At 42.8% G+C, this 20905-nt stretch overlaps 2 protein-coding genes across 2 annotated transcripts; one reads left to right on the top strand and one right to left on the bottom strand.

Annotated features, from left to right (window-relative positions):
• Positions 1 to 207: 207 nt before the first annotated feature.
• LOC135348760 (transport and Golgi organization protein 1 homolog) lies at positions 208 to 9614 on the bottom strand. The gene is made up of 18 exons (XM_064547075.1): positions 9413 to 9614; positions 8791 to 8930; positions 8557 to 8664; positions 7735 to 8013; positions 7546 to 7674; positions 5690 to 7351; positions 4920 to 5043; positions 4534 to 4700; positions 3980 to 4267; positions 3648 to 3890; positions 3158 to 3248; positions 2555 to 2892; positions 2347 to 2414; positions 2159 to 2292; positions 1953 to 2106; positions 1404 to 1640; positions 432 to 781; positions 208 to 371 (listed from the first exon to the last, which is right to left on the bottom strand). The coding sequence occupies exons 1-18, from the start codon at positions 9504 to 9506 to the stop codon at positions 358 to 360; spliced, it is 4620 nt and encodes a 1539-aa protein (XP_064403145.1). The 5' UTR covers positions 9507 to 9614; the 3' UTR covers positions 208 to 357.
• A 58-nt stretch (positions 9615 to 9672) lies between these two features.
• LOC135348855 (ERO1-like protein alpha) lies at positions 9673 to 20529 on the top strand. The gene is made up of 16 exons (XM_064547214.1): positions 9673 to 9953; positions 10551 to 10670; positions 10787 to 10870; positions 10979 to 11023; positions 11484 to 11578; positions 11647 to 11720; positions 11768 to 11888; positions 12260 to 12318; positions 12491 to 12580; positions 13661 to 13744; positions 17753 to 17912; positions 18588 to 18651; positions 19441 to 19527; positions 19666 to 19775; positions 20136 to 20181; positions 20416 to 20529. Exons 1-16 carry the CDS (start codon positions 9816 to 9818, stop codon positions 20464 to 20466), a joined length of 1428 nt encoding a protein of 475 aa, XP_064403284.1. The 5' UTR covers positions 9673 to 9815; the 3' UTR covers positions 20467 to 20529.
• The last annotated feature ends 376 nt before the right edge of the window (positions 20530 to 20905 follow it).

Genomic DNA, 20905 nt, shown 5'->3' with positions numbered 1-20905 from the left:
ATATGTAGACAAAATAATGACGAATATGATGAACTGAATTAGTAGCCATGGTATTTGCATGGGAACATACAAATTGACTATAATTATTAGGTTTAGGCCACTGTTAGTTGCATACTGTATATGCTTGATCAGAGGCCGCTCTGGTATAAAGTTCTTGTAGATATTAGATTAAACGCATTATCAACCGCACCCGCACGTACAGAGCACTTTCATATTACAAACAAGAAAATGAGTTAGACGATATCATTATTAAAGGGCACATGCACAATTTCACGAACTTGATCGAAATTTTTCATAAACCTGTTCAGTATTGTATAAATTCATCTAGCGTTTGGTCACGGAGAAATTCAACTACTACTACACAGCAAAGTCTGCAAGTAAAAAGATAAACGTAAATGCACAAAATGATAAAATGTGTGGCATAGCCTCACCTGAGCCTGCCTGTGGCTGTTTGTTGGCCTGGCTAGTTTGTGGGGGTCCACCCATGTGTGCTGGTGGTCTGCCTGCACCCAACTGCTGCTGTGTGGGTGCTCTCGGTCTCTGCGGAGGTCCTGACATCGACTGAGGAGGGTAACCAGGTCTGGGTGGGCGTGGTCCCATTGGTGGCCCTGGGGGTCGATACGGTACCCGTGGTGGTCCTCTAGGGGGTGGAGCTCCATAAGGAGGACGTGTCGGTGGATAGGGCCTCCTTGGGCCGTCTGGAGGGCGATAGTCACCAGGAGGTGGCGGCGGATAGCCTCTGTCATGTGACATTGGAGGGCCATTGTGTGGCGCTTGTGGTCTGTACGTAAGGAAAAAGTGAAGTACACATAATTATACTGTACACTGCAATAAGGATCTAAATGTACAGTCATGTAGTTCAAACAGCTAAATACAGATGTGTGCATGTACACGTATACAGTGGAACCTCCATTAACGACCACCTCCGAAGAGCAACCACACGCTATATAACGGCCAACAGCTCAGGTTCGGATTGAGACTACAATGACTTCAATGTAAAGCAACCTCTCAGGAGCGGCTACCTCTCTACTCCGTATAACGAGCAGCTTTCTAGTCCCTGATCAGCTTTACTTAGCAATGGGAAATAACCTCCCAGAACGGACAGCCACACCCAGAATTAACAGAAAATTATTGCTGAAATAGCATTATTTTGCACAATTGTGAAAATCTAGCTGTAGCTTGTCTCTACAGCCTTTCTAAGCTTGTACGAGCTAATGAAGCAGTTAGCAAAGCTCCAAGATTCATTTGCAGGAAGAAATGACTCATAGAGCATACATATATCTGGCAATTGAAACCTCTCAAGGAAGACCACCTCTCCATAACGGCCAAAAGGCTGTTCCCCAATGGTGTCCGTTTTATGGAGGTTCCACTGTACATACAGTATAGTGTTGACTCTGACATACCTGTCATATGGATGACGATACTGGCTAGAGGATGCCTCAGTTGGAGGTGGGGTAACACCATACGGACGAGGGGGTTGCTGCTCTACAAGCTTAGGCAGGGGAACAGATGGCACTTGCTGCTCTCGAGACATGTGACGAGGGGACGGTCCCCTCATGGGGGGTGCGCCAGCCGGGTGGAGTGCACGTGATTCAGGCCCCCTGAATGAGTGAGATCGAGATTGGAGGTCTGACTGACCCCTGCATGGATACAATACAGTAATGTCAGATCATATACATGTACTTGTATATACATGTATGTACTTGCACATGATACATGTATGTACAATGTGTTAATGGAGTATGCAACTGTACCTACAATGTACATGTACTGTAAACATGCACGGCAATTTTGAGTTGGACACTCGGACTTCAGTATTCAAGTCATGGGCAGTTAGAGCCTAACCCTAAAAGTAGCTATAAATTATGCAATAAACGAATAAACCTCCCTACACCATCCATTTTCAATTCAATTTCCCCTTAATCTGTAGCCAAGTAAATTTCCTAACTAACCTTGGTCCTCTCATGGGGAGCGAGCTATTGAGCATGGACTGTGCGGCTCTATCCTGAGGGGGAACACCTGTCATTGACTCGCTATTGGCAGGTGAGGACGTCCGTGGCTCTAATCGAGGGGCGGAGAGTGGTCGCGGTGGCTGAGGGGATGGTCCTGCAATTAGAGAGATAATTAGCAGGCTATTTTAGGATGGAGGGTTGCATACCCTGAGGGGGTTGTCCCAATGGTCCGGTGGAAGGTGGGCGTGTCCGTTGTGGTTGAGGAGGGTAGGGGTGTTGCCGCGGAATTGGTCGAACCATAGGTGGAGGGTGGGCAGCTGCAGTCTCAGCTTCTGCCAATCTAGAGAACAATGTATAGTAATCCAGTGACGCTGAAGAGAAATGGATGGACTACCTTCTCTTAAGAGTGGTGACCTCCCTGTTGGCCAGTCTAAGATCTTGTTCCGTCCTGCGCAGCTGAACCTACACAAAAATTACACGTACTTGACGCACACGTACAGTGACAGTGTGCCTGTAAGCACACAAACTTTGTCGTCAATGTGTACCTTTAAATACAGTACACTTATCGTCATAAGCTTTATGCTGTCCAATAATTCACTCACCAGTGCGTCCTCTGCCCGCTCCTCGTTACTCTTAAGCTGACTAATAAATGACTTCTCGATATCGGCCATTTGCTTCCTCAGCTCCTTCAACTCTTCTTTCTCCCTCTCCCTCTCCAACTCGGAGGCAGCTGCCTTCTCTTGTGCCTCACTCTCTAGTGACTTGAATTTCTCCTGATTTATCTCCCCTAGCTCAATCTTTCGATGGAGACCACTCTCTTTCTCTTGGAAGTATTCTGTGACTCCCCTCATCTTTATCTGCAGCTCTCTCAGTTCTTGGGCCGTGCCTTTCTCCTTGGCTTCAAGTTGTGACAGCTGCTCTCTAAGAGCCTCGTTGTCAGCTGCACAGGCAAAGGGACAAACTGAGTCAGTGTACACTGCACATACATGTAAGTCCATGTTGAGCATGAATACACATACAGTGTAGTACATGTGCATGGTACGTTTGCTCACTTGAAGAACAAAACAAAACAACAAAAAACGTGGGAGCCCAAATGTACAGTAAATGCATGTACATGTACAATATACAAGGCATCAATTTCAATTAATGGTTACTAGGGTTAGGTTCCCCTTAAAATGCTCATGTTTTGCCTGAGGCTGCCTCACCTATCTGTTGCTCCAGCTGACTGGTCTTCTCCAGTATGTGGGTCAAGTGATTGTCTCTCTCAGCCATTGTCCTCTGCAGCTCTTGCTGGGCCTAAACAGAAGTGGATACAATAGTGATAGTTAACACTCACACACATAGTGTAATCGTTGCGCCTGTACAGTGTTATGGTGATACATGTACATGCTTATCACCCAGGTTTCTCACGCACAATTCCTAGAATATAATAATCGTATAGCGCTAAATTTTTGAGGGGTTTAATTTTTCGCTGATTTCGTGGGTTAGCAATCCTACACGAAAATTAAGTCCACGAAAATTGTTCTTCAATTAGTATAACGTCCAAAGATTAAAGGCGTGGCTTCTGGTAAGCAGAACATTGTGGAACGAAATGCTTTTAGAGGCCATTCCATGAAATATAAGTGCCTCGAAATGTCGCGCTATACGGTACATTGTATCCTGAGTTCTTAAACATGGTTTGTGGAATATTCACACCTTGGATGTGTCGAGCATGGCCTTAATCTTGGCCAGCTGTGCCTCGTTGCCTTCTTCTTCTCCGTCCACTGTTGACTCAGCAACCTGGTCAGTCAGCTGACTAAGACACTCTCGCAGGTGTACTAACTCGGACTCCTTCTCTCCTAACGTGGCGTTGGTTGACACAAGGTCAGAGGACATCCTCTCCAACTCAGAGTCGAGATTAGAGCACTTCGTCCTCAGCTCGCTCAGCTCACTAGTTGCCTATAGCAACAACAACAAAGTACATGTAATTACTGTACGACAGAAATCAATATAACTACAGTATAGTAACACTGCACATGATTAGACACCTCGTCATGTTCATTTTGCAGCGTATCCAGGGCGCCCTGGGTCCGAAACTTGTCCTGCTCTAGCTGCTCGGACTGTGCTTCCAGACCATCCACCCTGTTCTGCAGGTCGGTTAGACATTGGCTCATCTCCCTCCCAGTCTGAATTCCCTCGTCTCTCTGCTGGGCCGTTTCCTCCAGTTCTTGGTTGACTGTGGCAAGCTGTGTGTTGAGCTGCTCGCTGTAAACCTGGTACTGGGTCAACTCTTGTTGGGAGGACGTGAGGCTCTCAGTCACTTTCTGATTATCAATCTGTAGGTAGATACGTTGACCATAATTATTATGATAATTATATACAAACGACATCTACATGTACAGTAATTGCCAGAAGTTACAGAACGTCCAATGTACAGTGTACAGTGTAGCTACATGTAGAAAAAGGTAATAATTTTGACCCCAATGGTAGTTACATGTAGGTACAGGTGTACGTACACTGTACATGCGTATGTACACCTACACTTTGTATTTACAGTACTGTAACAGTAGTGCCTCGATCATTATTGACAGCCTGTACCCACCTGCAGCTGTTTGTTGGCCTGTTCCAGCTGTGCCCTCTCTCCTCTGAGTAGTTTCAGGTCATTTTCCAGGCCTTGACACGCCTCCTTGCTCTCTCTCAGCCGCTGGTCCAGTCCATTACGTTCAGTCTCCAGTTTCACTCTCTCCCCCTCCAGACGCACACGAGAAGCTATCAACACACGCACAATATCATGTGACACTAGTACACTGTAAACTACGACATGTAACTGTGTGTACTGTAGCATGTTGGCTATTGCAGAATCTTCGAAACAGACTTAATAGGCAACAATTCGTAATCAAGGGATTTAAAATACATGTTTATTTATCTGCAAGTACATGTAAGAGCAAATCTAACCATGTGACAGTTCACAAAAACTGGTTATTTTACCTTTCTCTATGGCGACCTGTTTCTTGGCACCCTGTCCTCCACAGCTGATGCATACCAAGAGAAGTAGTGGGATGGAGAGAGAGAGAAAGGCCACACCCACACACACCACCCCCAGCATCGGACGCTGTAAGAATAGAGAGGTTTAGGTTTAAGTAATATGAAAATTACTTTGCCATATAGCTGGTAATTTTTCAGGAGGGGAGGGGGAAAATTTTGTGGTTTTCGTTGTAGAGAATGAATATTTTACCCCGTGAATCAAGCGATCGTTGACCACCTATACATGCAGCCACGAAATATATCTCACGAACCGACTATATCCACGCTGTAAACTTTAACAGACTCAGAATACACAAACAGGCATACTGCTGCTTAGGCAACTCAAGATCAAGCTGTGACCAAATATACATTTGAAACTTACATGTAGAATGCACAGCCATGCATGTAACGTAACATTAATTATGTTGTACATAACGTATAGCGAGTAATTTTCGTTGGTGCAAATTTTTGTATAAACTGCCCAATAAAATGCTTAGGATAGCGACGTTGCGACGTTGAACGTATTACGGTAAAATAATTTCGCAACTTTACTTTTCGTATGATTTCCACGATACGCCACTAATCGGTATAATTATACTGTAACAGTTAACACTACCTTGAATAAAACTTAAGTAAGTGTACACTCTGTTACAGATGTACATGTAAACGCGCTCATGAAATCGACTAAGGGCACTAAATTAACATAACGTGAATGCAATTCCAAACCAACTCACGTTCTCAACAATCCATTCTGCTATTGACTGTGGCAGAGTAGCCAACACCATCTCTCGCACATACGCACGATACTGCTCCACCAATGACATCACTCCCGACTCAGATCCAGGAAGGGGGACATAGTTGTCAATACTCAATTTTGGGCAGGGTGGTCGGCCAATGTCCGGACATTCACAAGTGGGCGTGATCACCTCAGTACAATTACAAGGAGGTGCAGTTGTTTTAGTTGCCGCCGTCTGATGTTCGAACTGAGTGTTAGTGTCAGAGGGCCTACTGATAGGAGGAATAGGTCCGCCTTGTGGAATGGGTGGGGCCTCTTTCATTGTGGGAGGGGTTTCAGAATATAATATATCGTCTGGAGGGTTCTGCTGTTGATTAGGTTCCTTATCTTGCTGCTGCTGCTGCTGACTAATGAAGTGCTCCTGTTGTTCTTTTTGCCGCTGGTGGTCGTACTGTCGTTGCAGATCATCTTGTCGTTGCTGATCATCTTCCCGTTCCTGGTCGAACTGTTGATCTTGCTGCTTTTGCTGGGATGATTCATCCTCTTGCTGTTCACTCTTCTTCCCCTGTTGCTGATGCAGTAGCTCCTGTTGTCTCAGAAGCTCTTGTTGCTCTCTGTGCAGTTGTTGCAACTCCTCAAACCTCCGATTAAATCTCCTCTCATTTTGGTTGGGGGGTACAATTTCTGGACCGTCTTCCTCTCTAGTTTCCAACCTCCCATCATCATATGGATCTTCGTCATCTCCATTTTCATCTTCATCTTCGTAACCTTCATCGCCGTCTTCTTCATCGTCATAATCTCCATCATCGTCATCATCACCCAGTTCCTCGTGTTGATCATCTTCCGACCTCTTATCCTCTGCCTGCCACTGATCCTGCTCTGACTTTTTGTTGCTTTCTTGAGTTTCAATAGCTTCAACTGGTGTGTCACTAGTAGTGGTTGCTGTGGTGTCAAAAGTAGAGTGACCCGATTCTGGAGTACGAGCTGGTTCGAAAGTCGAGGGGTCCTGTGTGAGAGGAGGTTCCTCAAATGAGGGTTCCGGAATATGACGTTCAAAAGTTGCAGGGGTCGGTTCTACAACATGAGGGGACTCTTCGAACATTTCTACTTTGTGAGCGGGATCAGTGACAGGCTCGGGTTTTTCAGTCTCTGAGGAGAATGTGTCCAAATTCAAGGGGACAGAATCTGCTACATTGGGTTCGTCTACTCTTGAGGGTGGCGGCTCTTGGGACTCGAACATCTCCTTTGTCTGCTCCGAGGGTGGCTCTGGTGTGACTTCAGCGTATAACTCGTCTTCGCCCAACTCATCGTGGATATAAACATCCTTTACTCTGTATTGCTTATCAAACGGTTCTTCCTCTTTGGCTTGTTCTTGTGACTCGCCATTTTGTCCGCCATCATTCAAATACCGCTCGTGTTTTTGTTGGTGTTGCTGCGGCGGTAAGGACTCTGCTAAGGGTGTTTCTTGAGGGCGGCTATCATCCGATGTTTGTGCTTTGCATTGATCTTCTAGATTTCCCGCAAAGCTCAAATGTTCATCTGCTAAAACTGGATGGATCTGAGTAGGATGGATATTTAACGAGACGGTCTGAAACTCAACTCTGTTGTTTTCTTCAACTGGCTTCACTTCTTCTGGCTCATCGGAAATGTCAGGTGATATCTGCAGCAGTGTAGAAAAAGGATCATAACTCAATGAGCTTTACAATTCCAAAACGGTCACAGCACAATAATTACACGATGTAATGATGTAATAATTATGATACTGTACCAGCGTTCTGTCTACATTGGCTATGCAGTGGGTTGCCTATCAGGCTTGAGTAATACAGTGAATAGATGAAATCTCCCTAGCTGCACCTGTTTGGTCTCTTCTCTTAGAGGCTCCCTGGTCAAAGGCTCTCGACTACCAGTGGGATCCTGGAACCGATCAATAGGTGGCATCTGTTCTCCCTCCTCTCTCTGAGGTACCTCTCTCTCCCGCTCTCTCTGTACACGTGATGCATATTCATCATTATGGCTGTATATTGTACATGTATATACATGTACCTGTTCCACAGACTCCTGATGACCAGAGGGCTCTTGGTACTGAATATTGTGTGGTTCAACGGGAGGCACTCCCTGTTCTGTCTGAGGCATCTCTCTCTGTTGGTCGCTAGGGGGTGGTGGTGAGCTGTCTTGCGATTGGTCTTCAGGAGTGAGTGGTGTGCCAGGTCTTGGTTGGTCGTCAGAAGGTGTTGACGTGCTGGATTGTGTTTGACCCATAGGGGTGGGTGTGTCCATGTGGGTATGGTCGGTGGGAGTTGCTGGTGCACCACCATCAGGAACCTGCATATGAACACAGCTGTAGGTCTATACACGTTGGAAACAGACAACAACACACAATCATGTCTATTGTCCTTACATGTAAATACAGTAAAGAAACAAGGTTCAATACGTACATTGTACAGCACATAAATTATCCTCTAATGAACTGAGTTTTTTTTTAGACATTACCTACATGTACGTACATGTAGCCTAGCTATAAAGAGGCACAACTCAGACTTGAGGAGTAAAAACAGCCAGGTTTAATCTAGGGAGGGAACTCTCCCAGTGTCTCATGGGAGAATGCTACATTAGAATAACGGCTGACGTACTGGTCCCTGAAGTCCTTGTGCATACATATAACAGTAGCATAATTATACCAGTAAACATGCAGCTGACAGCACCACACGTACACACACACATAGCTGTGTACACTGGCTATTCACAGCATACAGAGCACCATGGCAGTTCTCACCAGAGGCTCTGACAGCACCACACGTACACGAACACATACATGTAGATGCATGTACACTGGCTATTCACAGCATACAGAGCACCAGTTCTCACCAGAGGCTCTTCTGCCGCTTCTTCCTGCAGCTGCACAATGCTAGGTTCACACTTGTGAGTCAGTTCCTTGAGGGCACTGTTCAAAATCAGCCCTCGCTTGCCTTGGATCTACGGTAAGGATCAGTGTTTTATTGCATTTCCCAAACACAACAACAAAAATTGTTCCCTTGTGTTCACTTACTTAAGGTAGCGAATTCTGGCGGTATTTCTAACCTATCTAGAGGGAAGGCGTACCTCTGCCTCCCAGTACTCTCCCTCGGCCGTTGTGTGGACGTCCTTGCTGAAGACGGTAACTATGGCGGAGGCAGGGTAAGACAGGAACCCCTCGTCCCTTGTGATGTGCCTCTGTACTGTACGCCCATACGACACTGGGTCTGCGTGTGTATTATGAGTGCGTGTGTATTATGAGGATAATTACAGGTAGTTTAATACACCCTTGCACTAGAACAGGTATGTTATGGTACTGAAGTGTGCGTATGTGGTTGAGAGAAAGAGGAATTGTTGGCAGTTGTATGCATACGCTGGTTATTTTTTTACACACAGTGCATACGATTATAATATGATAGGAGAAATAGAGTTAGCTTCACAGCACAAAGTCTACTTTTCTAGACTTTCTCCCAAATTATAATGTAAGTACAAGGGGAACCCCCCAGTACAATCGTACAGCAGGTGTCGTACCACTCTACACACACTTCCTGATATTGTGGTCAACAGCAACATAGGAATTGACAGTAGAAACAATTTAGTACCGTACACCAATGAACCACAGTGTCGGGAGAATTAAAATCCTGTACCAAGTGTACAGTGCATATACATGGAGGTGGTGGGTACGGTGGGTGGTTAATGTTCAACTCACGTTTACAGCCCTGATCACAGCACAGCTTCCCCCAGACACAGCCAGGAGTAGAGAACAAGACACACAGAACCAACACAAAGACTAACCAGCCCATTCCACAATCTCTGAAATAGACAGCCACAGAATTAGAAGAAAGGCCTCAAGATCGAGATCGATCATATGGAGTAAAATTAATGATCTTTGACCTTGAGCTCCTAGATTTCTATCAGATTTTGCCACGTGGATATCTACATGCAGACTACATGTTCTAATTTAGAGAAAAACAGCCAAGAAGAAAAATGGAACTGGAACACTGCAAGAAAAATCTTTATGCAAAATTAATTGTCCCTGACTAGACTATACTAGACTCGACTCGACTGTACTAGTATGTACCGTATCAAACTAGTGTAATAAGAGAGAGTTAATGTGTAGTAAAGGATACCTCAGCGTACTGTTGGTGGCCCTGTGCTGGATGGGAGGTACCTACACTCAACAGGACCCCTTTGGTGATCTGGTCAAGAGGAAGTTTTACCTGGAGAGGCTGGACCAGTGTTTCTGTGAAGTGAGCAACTCTGCTGGCATGCACACAGGGAAAATCACTATTCCGTCACTATGACACATTACTTTAGACTAGGACATTAGCTCACATTCTAGTCTAAACATTGTGTTCATTTTAATATTGGGTGTCGTAGTGTTAATATTGGCAGTCCCCCCAGACATCTGACCCTAGTTTAGAATGTCCCCCCGAACAATCTACACTAGCTAGGGTAGACTGACAGTAAAAATTCTGTGCATGCTCCACGACGATTAGCAATCATGGAATGCCTAATAGCTAGACTACAGTATCTAGCTATAGATTATTTTTTTATTAAGTTACAGCAGCTGCATGGTCAAGAACTGCAGTACTGCGTATGTATGCAAAATATAAGGGGGACAAAATTCACTTGGAGGGGGAGCATACCTTACCCTAGGGTCAGATACCAGACCGCTCACCCTCCGTTTTTTTACTCCTAATAGTATACCGCCATGCACAAAGGGACAAAACGTCCAAAACAAATAGTACTGTATGTAACACCTTTTTATGTTTAACTTATGTATGTATGTTAAATATCTACAGTACTTTAAGTAGCTGCCCCACCCCCACCCCCCTCACCTGCAGTTGACTGGTCAGGTAGCAGAGTGTTGCTGTGATGCAGAGACAGTGGAGTCATTGAACCGTGACAGAATATACCCCCTCGTCAAATCACTCGTAAATCACTCCTTTTTCAAGTTTTTTCTGGTTAGTGCCAAATTGCTAATAAAGCAGCTTCATTTTGTACTGTGTGTGGAGTATAAAAAGCATTGGCTACAAAATTAAATATACGATTTTTGTTCTTACTCATTATTACTGTGCAGGTGAACCTCCATCGCCACTGCCCCTTCTGGCCGGACGATGGTCGCTGTGTCCTGAGAGACTGTCAAGTGGAGGAGTGCTCCGAGGTGGGTGGGTGTGTCCGTGAGAATGTGGTGGGACTACTATTAGCTGTTATTGTACAGTAGTTACTTGTGTATGAAGTGTGTATACGAGTGTTTGTTGATTCAATGTAGGACGAAATTCCAGGATACCTGAAACAAACCATGCAAGAATTTGAGGTTTGTGAGGAGTCTTGATTATACCGGGTTTTTAACACTGTTGTGGCTAGCGAGGAAAGATCAAGATTGGAGGGTATGCATGCATAGGGGTAGCCACAGAGATACTAGCAATTAGGAGAGCTGCCTACAAGGTCTGAAGTCTGAAGTAAGCTACTGTCGAGACAGATCCCCGTGCAGGGCAAAGCTGAGTAAACTCCTTAGAAAATCCCATAGTTTTGGTGAATGCAAGCTTGGCCACCAAAGTTACTTCTTGCTGTATTGTTGAGTAACTCATCATAAACTGACAAAGTTTCTAGTACTGGTGGGACTCGAAAATTGCTCTTGAGTCGAGCGTTTTAATCACTGGCCACTAGTAACCCCACTAATTCCTGTGTAAATGCTACTTCCTCTTTGGTACTTGTTCTTTGACCAAAAGTATACGTATTAACATTGACTGAAATGTACCCTGACTTCTTTTCAGACTAATGTCCCTGATGTAAGCAGCCATGTGATCGAGTCATGTGATCAGGTCTCGGACGAAGAGGAGAGTCTCAGTACAATAGACAAAACCATCAGGTACTCGGTATAGCACTCCTTAGCCAGAATATACATGTACCTTCGACCTACCCCCCTTTCTCATGTAGCATCCAGCAGCTGGAGGATTTTTTGATCTGGCAAGAACACGATGAGACAGAGGACAATTTCTGCCAACCTGAAGGTGAGTTTGGATGTTTCGTTCATTTCATAAACTTCTTTAAATTACAGACGAGACCTCCAGTGAGCTGCGGTACGTTGACCTCACCCTGAACCCTGAGAGGTACACCGGCTATTCTGGCCACTCTGCACAGCGGATATGGAGGGCCATCTACCACGAAAACTGCTTCAGGTGTATTGTCAGTTCACCACCTTTTTGTCCAAACCCTCTCACTTTCACGATTCTACTTCCGTCTTTAGTTTCTTCTACCTTACCATAGACTATACATGTATATACATGTATTACCGTATAGCGCGAAATTTTCGAGGCACTTATGTTTCGTGGAATGGCCTCTAAAAGCATTTCGTTGCACAATGTTTGTGGAATGACTGCTTGCCGGAAGCCACGCCTTTAATCTTTGCACGTTATAGCAAATAATTCTAACAATTTTCTCTTGGAATTAATTTTCGTGTAAGATTGCTAACCCACGAAATCAGCGAAAATTAAGCCCCTTGAAAATGTCATGCTATACGGTATGTTATGATGGTACTACTTTCCTACAGACCAGAGAGAGTGGACCAGTCTACCTCCATTCCACTCTTCCATCCCTCTCTGCTGCAAGGTACGTACGTGCCTGACAACTATATAGTACTGTAGTGTATGTCCTGTACGTGTGCTTGCAGAAAAAATAACTGAAATGAAATAAGTAAAATCTTCTCGATAAAGAACATGCCATGATTATTACTTATCATTCTGTGTGTCATCTTGTTGCTACCCCTCACTCCCTCCTTTAGGTATGTGTCTTGAGAAGAGAGCCTTCTACAGACTCGTGTCTGGTCTCCATGCCAGTATCAACACTCACCTGTCAGCTAACTACCTTCTTGGTGAGTGTTAACCTAATAGTCCTATTCGTTTAAGAGCCTGGAATTTTGATTGCTATTTGAACGCCCACTAACTACTTCCTGTATAGCTTCCGCAGTAAAATTGTGCTGAGCTGGCACGCCCTTTTACATTGAAGTCATTGTAAAATCAATGCGTTTTTGCAGCCTCTGCATTCTGCAATGCATGCGCTATTATTCTAGATAAAGGAAGTTTGTGAAATATTGAAGTAAGAGCTACACAATGGTTTTTGTCCCAGAGAGTGTTTGTCAACTATCAGTGAGCTAGCTGGTCTTGAAGATACCTACCATATACACAGTAAGTGCAGTATAGTGCAGTAGTAGTAGATCTAAGAGGTAAACTAATGCTCCAAGATAGTGGAACATCTCCTCTACACAATTCTGCAGATGCCTACTATGTATATAAGATGTTCCATCATCCTTGAGCATTAGACTACCTCTTAGATCTACTACTACTGCACTTACTGTGTGTATAGTAGGTATCTTCAAGACCAGCTAGCTCACTGACAGTTGACAAACACTCTCTGGGACAAAAACCATTGTGTAGCTCTTACTTCAATATTTCACAAACTTCCTTTATCTAGAATAATAGCGCATGCATTGCAGAATGCAGAGGCTGCAAAAACGCATTGATTTTACAATGACTTCAATGTAAAAGGGTGTGCCAGCTCAGCACAATTTTACTGCGGAAGCTATACAGGAAGTAGTTAGTGGGCGTTTAAAAAGCAATCAAAATTCCAGGCTCTTAAACGAATAGGACTATTGTGTAACTATAATTATATCACGTTGTCAAGGTTAATAAAGTCATACAGTCCCTTCCGTGTTATATTGTTTTGTTATCGTGATATTAAAACACATTTAGCATGTGTTATATACAGGCAATGAACTCGCTCTCATTCTACATGTATATCTATTACATATACCATGCATGGTGGTACATGCACACGTACTGCGTTTACAGACCATGCAATTTCTGCTTTCCTTTTGCACATATTTTTACAAGCAAGGAAAGGTTTGTATTGAAGGTCGTGCACATAATTATATTCAAGTTTCTATTGTATTCAGGAAAAGCTGAAGAAGATGTGCAGTTTGGACCGAATCTTAATGAGTTTGTTAGAAGATTTGATGTTGAAACTACGAACGGACAAGGTACGAGCGTATATAAACAAAGGTAATATGCACATTGCCATAATTATTAGTGCTGTTCATAACAGACCCATAATGATTTATTAAGGTGAAAGTGTAAATGTATGTTATGTTCACGCATGTACTGTGTACACTGTAAAATAATAATAATAACTACTGTACTGTCGGGTTCAAGTTCTAGCTCCTTAATTGATGATAGGTATCGATGATAGGTAACGGTCGTAAACCTCTTCGATTATATGTTGAGGCACAAAACCATCGTCTCTCACTCTCCTTTTGTACCAGCGAGCCAGGAGGCAGTGAGAAATAAATCCAGTAAAAGCCAGTACAGTTAGAATTGTTGTAGTTGTGATGGAGTTATGTTCATACCAGCAGCTGTTGCAATGTTTTTGTGACTTTCTTGTCCATTCCCGTATCAATTCACTTAATAGGATACTAAGGAATATTGAAAGAAATACCAGAAAATGTGCATATCCCGTTAGTAGTCCACGCATGTTGTATGGGGACTGAGAACATACAAACTCAATCATAGTAGTAAGTAGAAACATAGTTATAGATCCATTGAGAACGTTCAGCAGGGCGATTGTTATGAAATGTGGATATGTAATATCAACTGGTGATATGACAGATATCGCAAGGTAGCCTGAGCTTGTTAGCAATGTAAAGAATCCTACAATTCCAAAGCCTTTGAGAGTACTTAGTGCTAGTACAGAGTTGTGTAGTAATGGATAGAGCGCAAATTCATAGGAAACTATTGTTACAATTGTACTCCACCATGAGCTGTAGCTAAAACTGTATATGAGTGCCGAATAGCATGAGCTTACGTTGGAACTGTTTGGTATTGGCATCATCTTCATATTGTCGTACATAGATCCTGCCCAGCTTAGTGATGTTAAGAACATGGGAATGCAAATGACCAACATTTTCAGGAAAGTTTTCACGTCTTCAACTTGTTCTGCAGTGAAAGGTCCACCATACTTTGACTTGCCCAAGTCCATTCTTGAAGGTATGTCTTCCTCCCAGTATGTGAGAGCACTGCGATTGAGGGGAGCCTTGTGTTGTTTAGCAAACTTGAGAACTTGGTAGATAGTTTTCACGGATTGAGGACAGTTGGGCTCAATAGTCAGCCATTTTGGAGCGAGAATAAACAATGAACAACAGACAATGGTCATACACAGTGGTGGAAAAATACTGAATAATTGGATATTATGGTTAGCTGTGCAATTATACATTAGTGAAGATACTGTGTCAGCAATCCAAACACCAAAAATCATGGAAAAAACAAACCAGGCGATAAAACTACTGATATTAGAAGAAGAAGCGTCCGGCATTTGATCTAGCCCCAGCTGTAAAGCTGTCACAAAGCATGCTGTAGCACCTACAACTACAACTACAAACTGTATACCCGTTACAATAGCCTTGAGCAACTCTATCCCAGGAATAGGAATGACAAAGACGAAAAATATTGACACAAGTGTGGCTGCAAAAAATAGGACAACAGAACCGAATTTGAAGACTTTGTAGTTTCCATATTTTGCATCGGCCATCCATCCTAGAAATGGTATTCAGACATAAAATGGTGCTGGTACAGCAATTGTTACATAGTTGTATCTCGGTGGTAAAATCTTGTTGATTCTAGTACCAAGTACTCCATGACACCCCCAAATAGTAGCACTGATCAGTGTTGTCCATATTAATACCAAAAGTGCTCCTTTAGAATAGAAACGTCTCACTCTGTACCTGCAACATCTTTCCTGAGCCATGAAGTACTTGGTGTACTGTTAGTTTGCTTATTCTTCAGAGCTCAACTTTATTTTTGCTTATGATTATAGTAAATGTTGCCGTTAACAAATACCCCCGTAGTATAGCACTGTTTTGTGTTATTTGCACTGTGCGTGGGTGTAAATCTAAACTTGAAACTGAAGCCCTTCCCCATGTACGGTAATTGACAAACTTGCTTTATGTGACAACAAATTAAAAGTCTCGTGCTAACATGCAGCAGCTACAACAACTAGAGCACTGATTTGCAAACCCTCGGCAGATGACATGATTATAAAGAAACCAGAGGAGTGATATAATGGCAGTGCATGTAGTATGTATGACTGAGCTGTCTAGCACATGCAGGAGCAATAGACCCAGACTGGACACATGCATGCTGAAACATTTGAGTAGTGCATACACTGTGAACTATGATTACAGTGAACAAGCCTGGAGTCTTAGAGAAGTATGCATGGTCCTGGTGCTAGGATCCAGAGTCCAGCAAAGAAACCAGTCACAACTCTAGCTTTCTACTTTAGTGACCCTTTTCCGTTGTTCTTGGTACGGGATCACTTCAGCTGTACATAAAATAGGCCTACCTTGAGAATAAAGGTCGGGTATATAGCTGCCAACGTCAAGCTTTTATTCGACAACGAAGTTTTAACACCAAAATCTGTCGCTATTAAAACTAATAACTTGTTGTGTAAAGGCAACATGTACAGCCAGCAAAGAAGCCAGTAATCTTTTCCCATAAACAAATACGTATCCATGTGGCACGTATGTGTAATATAATGTTATAGTGCATGCCTCGAATTTATATTTTCTAATGACCAACGTGCAGGTTCAAGCTTTTAGCTTTTGTTTGACAGCGAAACTTTAACATCAAAATCTGCCACTATTAAAACTAATAACATGTTATGTGATAGCCTCGATCCCAGGCCGCTCTTCCTAGAAGAGAGGGCCTGGTATCGACTGTTTGCGCATGCGCCACATAATCCCCAGAAACTGGGGACTCCGGATATCATTGTATAATGCTCAGTAAAGCAATGACGTCACAACGAACAGAAGTGGATTGAAGAAAGTGGATAGAAGTGCGTTTGTCATAGGTGCCAACCTCCAAAGAAAAATTTCCCGGACAAAAAATTTGTTGTTAGCGGTTGCTTTCTGCGCATGCTCAGTATGATCTTCTGGAGAGCCCCACCCACAAAAACAGTGCAGCAGCCCCACCCCTTTTTTCTAACCCGATTGTAGCAATAGACAGATAGCATAATTCAGGAAACTGAATTCTGCTCATGATTTAAGCTTTCAAGCCATAGTTGCAGTATTTTTGAGCTTCTTCGGACTGTATTATCCCAGTAGGAGCAGCAACCTTGAAAATCTGGGACATTTCAGGTAAATAGCAATTTCCGGACGGGACACAGAACAGAGCCTCCAAATCCGGGACTGTCCTGGGAGTTTCGGGACAGTTGGCACCTATGGATTGTGAAGGTTTCTAGCCCGTGTGATAGCGTTCTAATAGCTACCCTTATAGCCTGCTATGTTAACAAAGGACTCACAGCCTGCAACAGTGTGGATAACAATCGTCTGAACGGAGGGAAGGCTGACAATAGCCTATATGGACAGGCCACGCCCATCTGACACTAACCTTGGTGAAAGTCTACATGTAGACTCTACCAGAAGAAATAGCTGCTGTAACCAAATGTACAGCTCTGTCTCTAGCTAGCTAGCTATATAGCTCTGTGTATGTAGTATTTTTGTTATTCAGGATATTTTTCGGGTAAATTTCAGTTTAATGGGAAAATTACGGGGAAATTATCCAATAATTTTGCGCATGCGCAAACAGTCAGTTGCAGGCCTCCTTTTTGAGGAGTTATGTAGTTATGTGAAGGCTATCCATGCTGTAAACGCACCGCTATATGTATGGCATTCAGGTGAGCAGGCTCAAAAATCGTCAACAGATAGACAGACAAACCATAATGACTATACTTATTGTCTATACTATCGTATATAGCAGGTTATTTTCGAGGCACTAAATGTTTGCGGATTACCCAAACTAAACATTTTGAGGATTTTATTTTTAAGGATAGAGCTTCAAATGACCACACCCCTACAGTAGAGAGGTTTCAATACCGGATGTAAACCAATTTTTGTGCCTCGAAGATAAGCAGTATATTATACGGTATACCCGTGGACGCCCACGCGCCCTGGGTAATAATGCATTAACTGCACACTCTCCTATATACATAAACACAGGTCCTGGCTGGCTCAAAAACTTGTACTTTGCCTACCTCCTTGTGTTGAAGGCTGTCATTAAAACGGAGCCTTATTGGCAGAGTTACCAGTTCTACACGGGGAACAAGACAGAAGACGTGGAAACCAGGAACATGGTGATGGAGATCATACAAGCAGCAAAGTTAGTTATAAAATTGGTGAACAACTATATAGTCTCGGTCCCAGGCTCTCCTTTTTCTGTTCTTTGTCATCGTTTCAATATGATAAAATACGGTAGGAATAAAGAGGGAAAGTTATAAAAAAGGAGCCTGGGATACAAAGTTGCGTGACGGTATATAGAAGGGTGGTAGAAGGTGAAATTTGAGCATGGGTAAAGGTTGAGATATTTGACTGCCCACCTTAAATCAGGACTGGTGCATGCGCTGGTTCTGCACTGAGCTTGCATGACTTGGTACTTAATTGGTACCTAGGTAGATTTAGAAATCTACCTAGGAACTAGCAGTGTCTTTAATAATGCGTTGGAGAATACCCTACATCATGATTGTGGGCTAAATATCGCCCACGTTCATAAAAATGTATACATGTGCATGCAGGTTTTACAACGTCCATCATTTCCTTCGTTACTGTCTCCCATCATATTTTATATTGAGAGCTAGACAAGAGCAAGAAAAGGAAAGCCTGCATGGGGATAAGGGACAAGGCTATATAGTGAACAATCATGATACCCGCTTTTTTAGTCCTTTGATTATCGACCTTCCTCTGCTCTTAGTGAACTGATGCTGTTTTTAATGTGGCATATATAATAAAATGTGTGAGCACTCACATGTATGCATGCATTTATTATATAATTATACAGGGGCTGCTCTAGTTTGTTTGATGAGTCGATGATGTTTACTGGAAACACTTCAGAACTGCTAAAGGTCTGTGTCGCATGCACACAACTTCTATGGGGATGCCAATATAATTAATTATACAACAAAGTAGTGTATAATTATTAAGTATAGAAACGCCAACACCTATATACAGTTAGCCTCGATCCCAGGCCGCACTTCCCACTTCACTTAGGGAAGTGGGCCTGGTATCGACTGCTTGCGCATGCGCTAATATCCCCCCGGTATCTGGGGGCTTTGGATAACATCGTATATATGCTCAGTAAAACTATGACATCACAACGAACGGAAGTGGATTGAAGAAAGTAGATAAAAAGTTCGATTGAAGGTTTCTAGCCCATCGGATAGCATTCTCTGATAGCTACCCTTAGCCTGCTATGTTAATAAAAGACTCACAGCCTGCAACAGTGTGGATGACAATCGTCTGAACGGAGTGAAAGCTGACAAGAGGACAGGCCACGCCCATTTAACATTAACTTTGGTGAAAGTCTACTATGCTACTGCTACCGGAAGAAAATAGCTGTACAACAAACCTACACAGCTCTGTCTCTATTTATAGCTAGCTAGCTATATAGCTCTGTGTATGACTTTTAGGATATTTTCTCTGATGAATTCTGTATTATAGGAAATTTTACGGGAAAAAATATCCAATAATTGTGCGCATGCGCAAGCAGTCGATAGCAGGCCTTCTTTTCTATGAAGGCCGGTGAAGGAGGCTAATATACAGTATGCATGCAGTGTCCCATTGAGAGATTTGAATACATGACGTTATGGTGTTAACTATACAGTTTGCATGTGGTTTATCAAGTGTTTTCGCAGAATGACTTCAAGGCTCATTTCAAAAACATTTCTCGGATTATGGATTGTGTGGGTTGTGACAAGTGCAGGCTTTGGGGGAAGTTACAGGTATATGTTTCTCAAACTTAATGGCCATTGATTTAATTTTGTAATGTCGAAATGTATTTTTAACGAGGAGAGAAAACTCTCTTTGCATGCGTATATATAATCTAACCATCCCTTTCCACCCCACCACCTCTTGTGCAGGTGAAGGGTGTAGGAACAGCTTTGAAGATCCTCTTCTCCAATCGCAGGAACAAAGCTCCTCTACGTTTGACTAGAACAGAAGCAATTGCCCTGTTCAATGTACTGGGGAAGTAAGTCAGCGTGTATACCTTAAATGTAATAAAACCACTTGCGAGTAATTAGAAACGCTATGAGTAACATTAATTTCACAACTTGAGCAGAAGCATAATTTAATACCAGCAATTAAAATGATCATGAGCTAAACAGTGAAATCGCAGACAAATCTACCTGTGAATATTAAGTAAGTAGTGCAGTGTATTACAGTCCTTATAACAAAATTAATGTCCTTACAATAAACTTGAGTGGGAAGTATATTCAACTTCCCCCTATATAATGCCCTGATATTGTGTGCATGAAAAGGAGGTGCATGTAGATTGATTCAATGGTATCATAATTATTGTATTTAACTTTGTTTATATCTTTTTTTGCAGGTTTTCTAGTAGCATTCAATATTTAGAAATGTTCAGGCGAATGGAGGTGAGTACTTTGTACTAGCTATAACTATAAGTACTGAAATGCTAAACCCTCGGCTGTTGACATAAATAATTATCCTTAAAATTATTAAACGAGTGATACCATTAATGAATGCAGTAGTAAGTGTGAGCATGCATGGAAGCTCGCTGGCAGCATATAATTATATAAATTATTATAGGAGCAATAAAAATTAGGGGCTGGTGCGAGACTAATAAAACGCCAATTGTTTTTCTGCAGGTTAACTCAAACCCATCGAACGACAGTATATCGAACAAATCAGAACTATAGAATTTAATGTCAATTTTACCTCAGTGCCTCATTATTAAAGTGCAAACAACTTATTTATCTACACACACAGACTTGGGTCCGAGTCAATGGGGAAACATTAAGGGTTTGGTAGATTATGAGGCATGCACATTTAATATTCATAATTTAAAAGAATAATTTTCTCCATGATAACTTGCCATTTTCCCGGAAGCTGCGTATGAAAACGGACGGCAAGGCCTTTTAAAGCAAGGTGTTTGTGAACAGCAATTCCATACTGTGTTGACATTTTTAGTGTTGGGTCACCAAAAAGGTTGCAGTTTGTTATGCATGTATGGTTATCCTCATGCACTCACCTTACTACCACAATTCACTACCGTGCATGGTTCCAGGGGTAGTATAGCCAGGATTTTAGGGAAGGAGGTGATTAGAGGTGGTATTTATAGCTGCATTTCGAGGAGCT

The sequence above is a fragment of the Halichondria panicea genome, chromosome 15, assembly GCF_963675165.1.
Source record: "Halichondria panicea chromosome 15, odHalPani1.1, whole genome shotgun sequence".
NCBI classification, from domain to species: domain Eukaryota; kingdom Metazoa; phylum Porifera; class Demospongiae; order Suberitida; family Halichondriidae; genus Halichondria; species Halichondria panicea.
Note: the sequence above shows the minus strand (reverse complement) of the source record. Positions and strands in the feature narration are given on the sequence as shown.

Excerpts from the sequence above, each read along its gene's own strand:
- LOC135348760 (XM_064547075.1), bottom strand. The coding sequence starts at position 9,506 with ATGGGCTGGTTAGTCTTTGTGTTGGTTCTGTGTGTCTTGTTCTCTACT. Across the intron at positions 7,675-7,734 it reads ATCAGGAGTCTGTGGAACAG|AGAGAGCGGGAGAGAGAGGT; the intron begins GTACATGTATAT and ends TCACGTGTACAG. Across the intron at positions 2,293-2,346 it reads GTCACCACTCTTAAGAGAAG|ATTGGCAGAAGCTGAGACTG; the intron begins GTAGTCCATCCA and ends ATTGTTCTCTAG.
- LOC135348855 (XM_064547214.1), top strand. The coding sequence starts at position 9,816 with ATGTGTAGTAAAGGATACCTCAGCGTACTGTTGGTGGCCCTGTGCTGG. Across the intron at positions 10,671-10,786 it reads CCTTTTTCAAGTTTTTTCTG|GTGAACCTCCATCGCCACTG; the intron begins GTTAGTGCCAAA and ends ATTACTGTGCAG. Across the intron at positions 11,024-11,483 it reads AAACCATGCAAGAATTTGAG|ACTAATGTCCCTGATGTAAG; the intron begins GTTTGTGAGGAG and ends ACTTCTTTTCAG.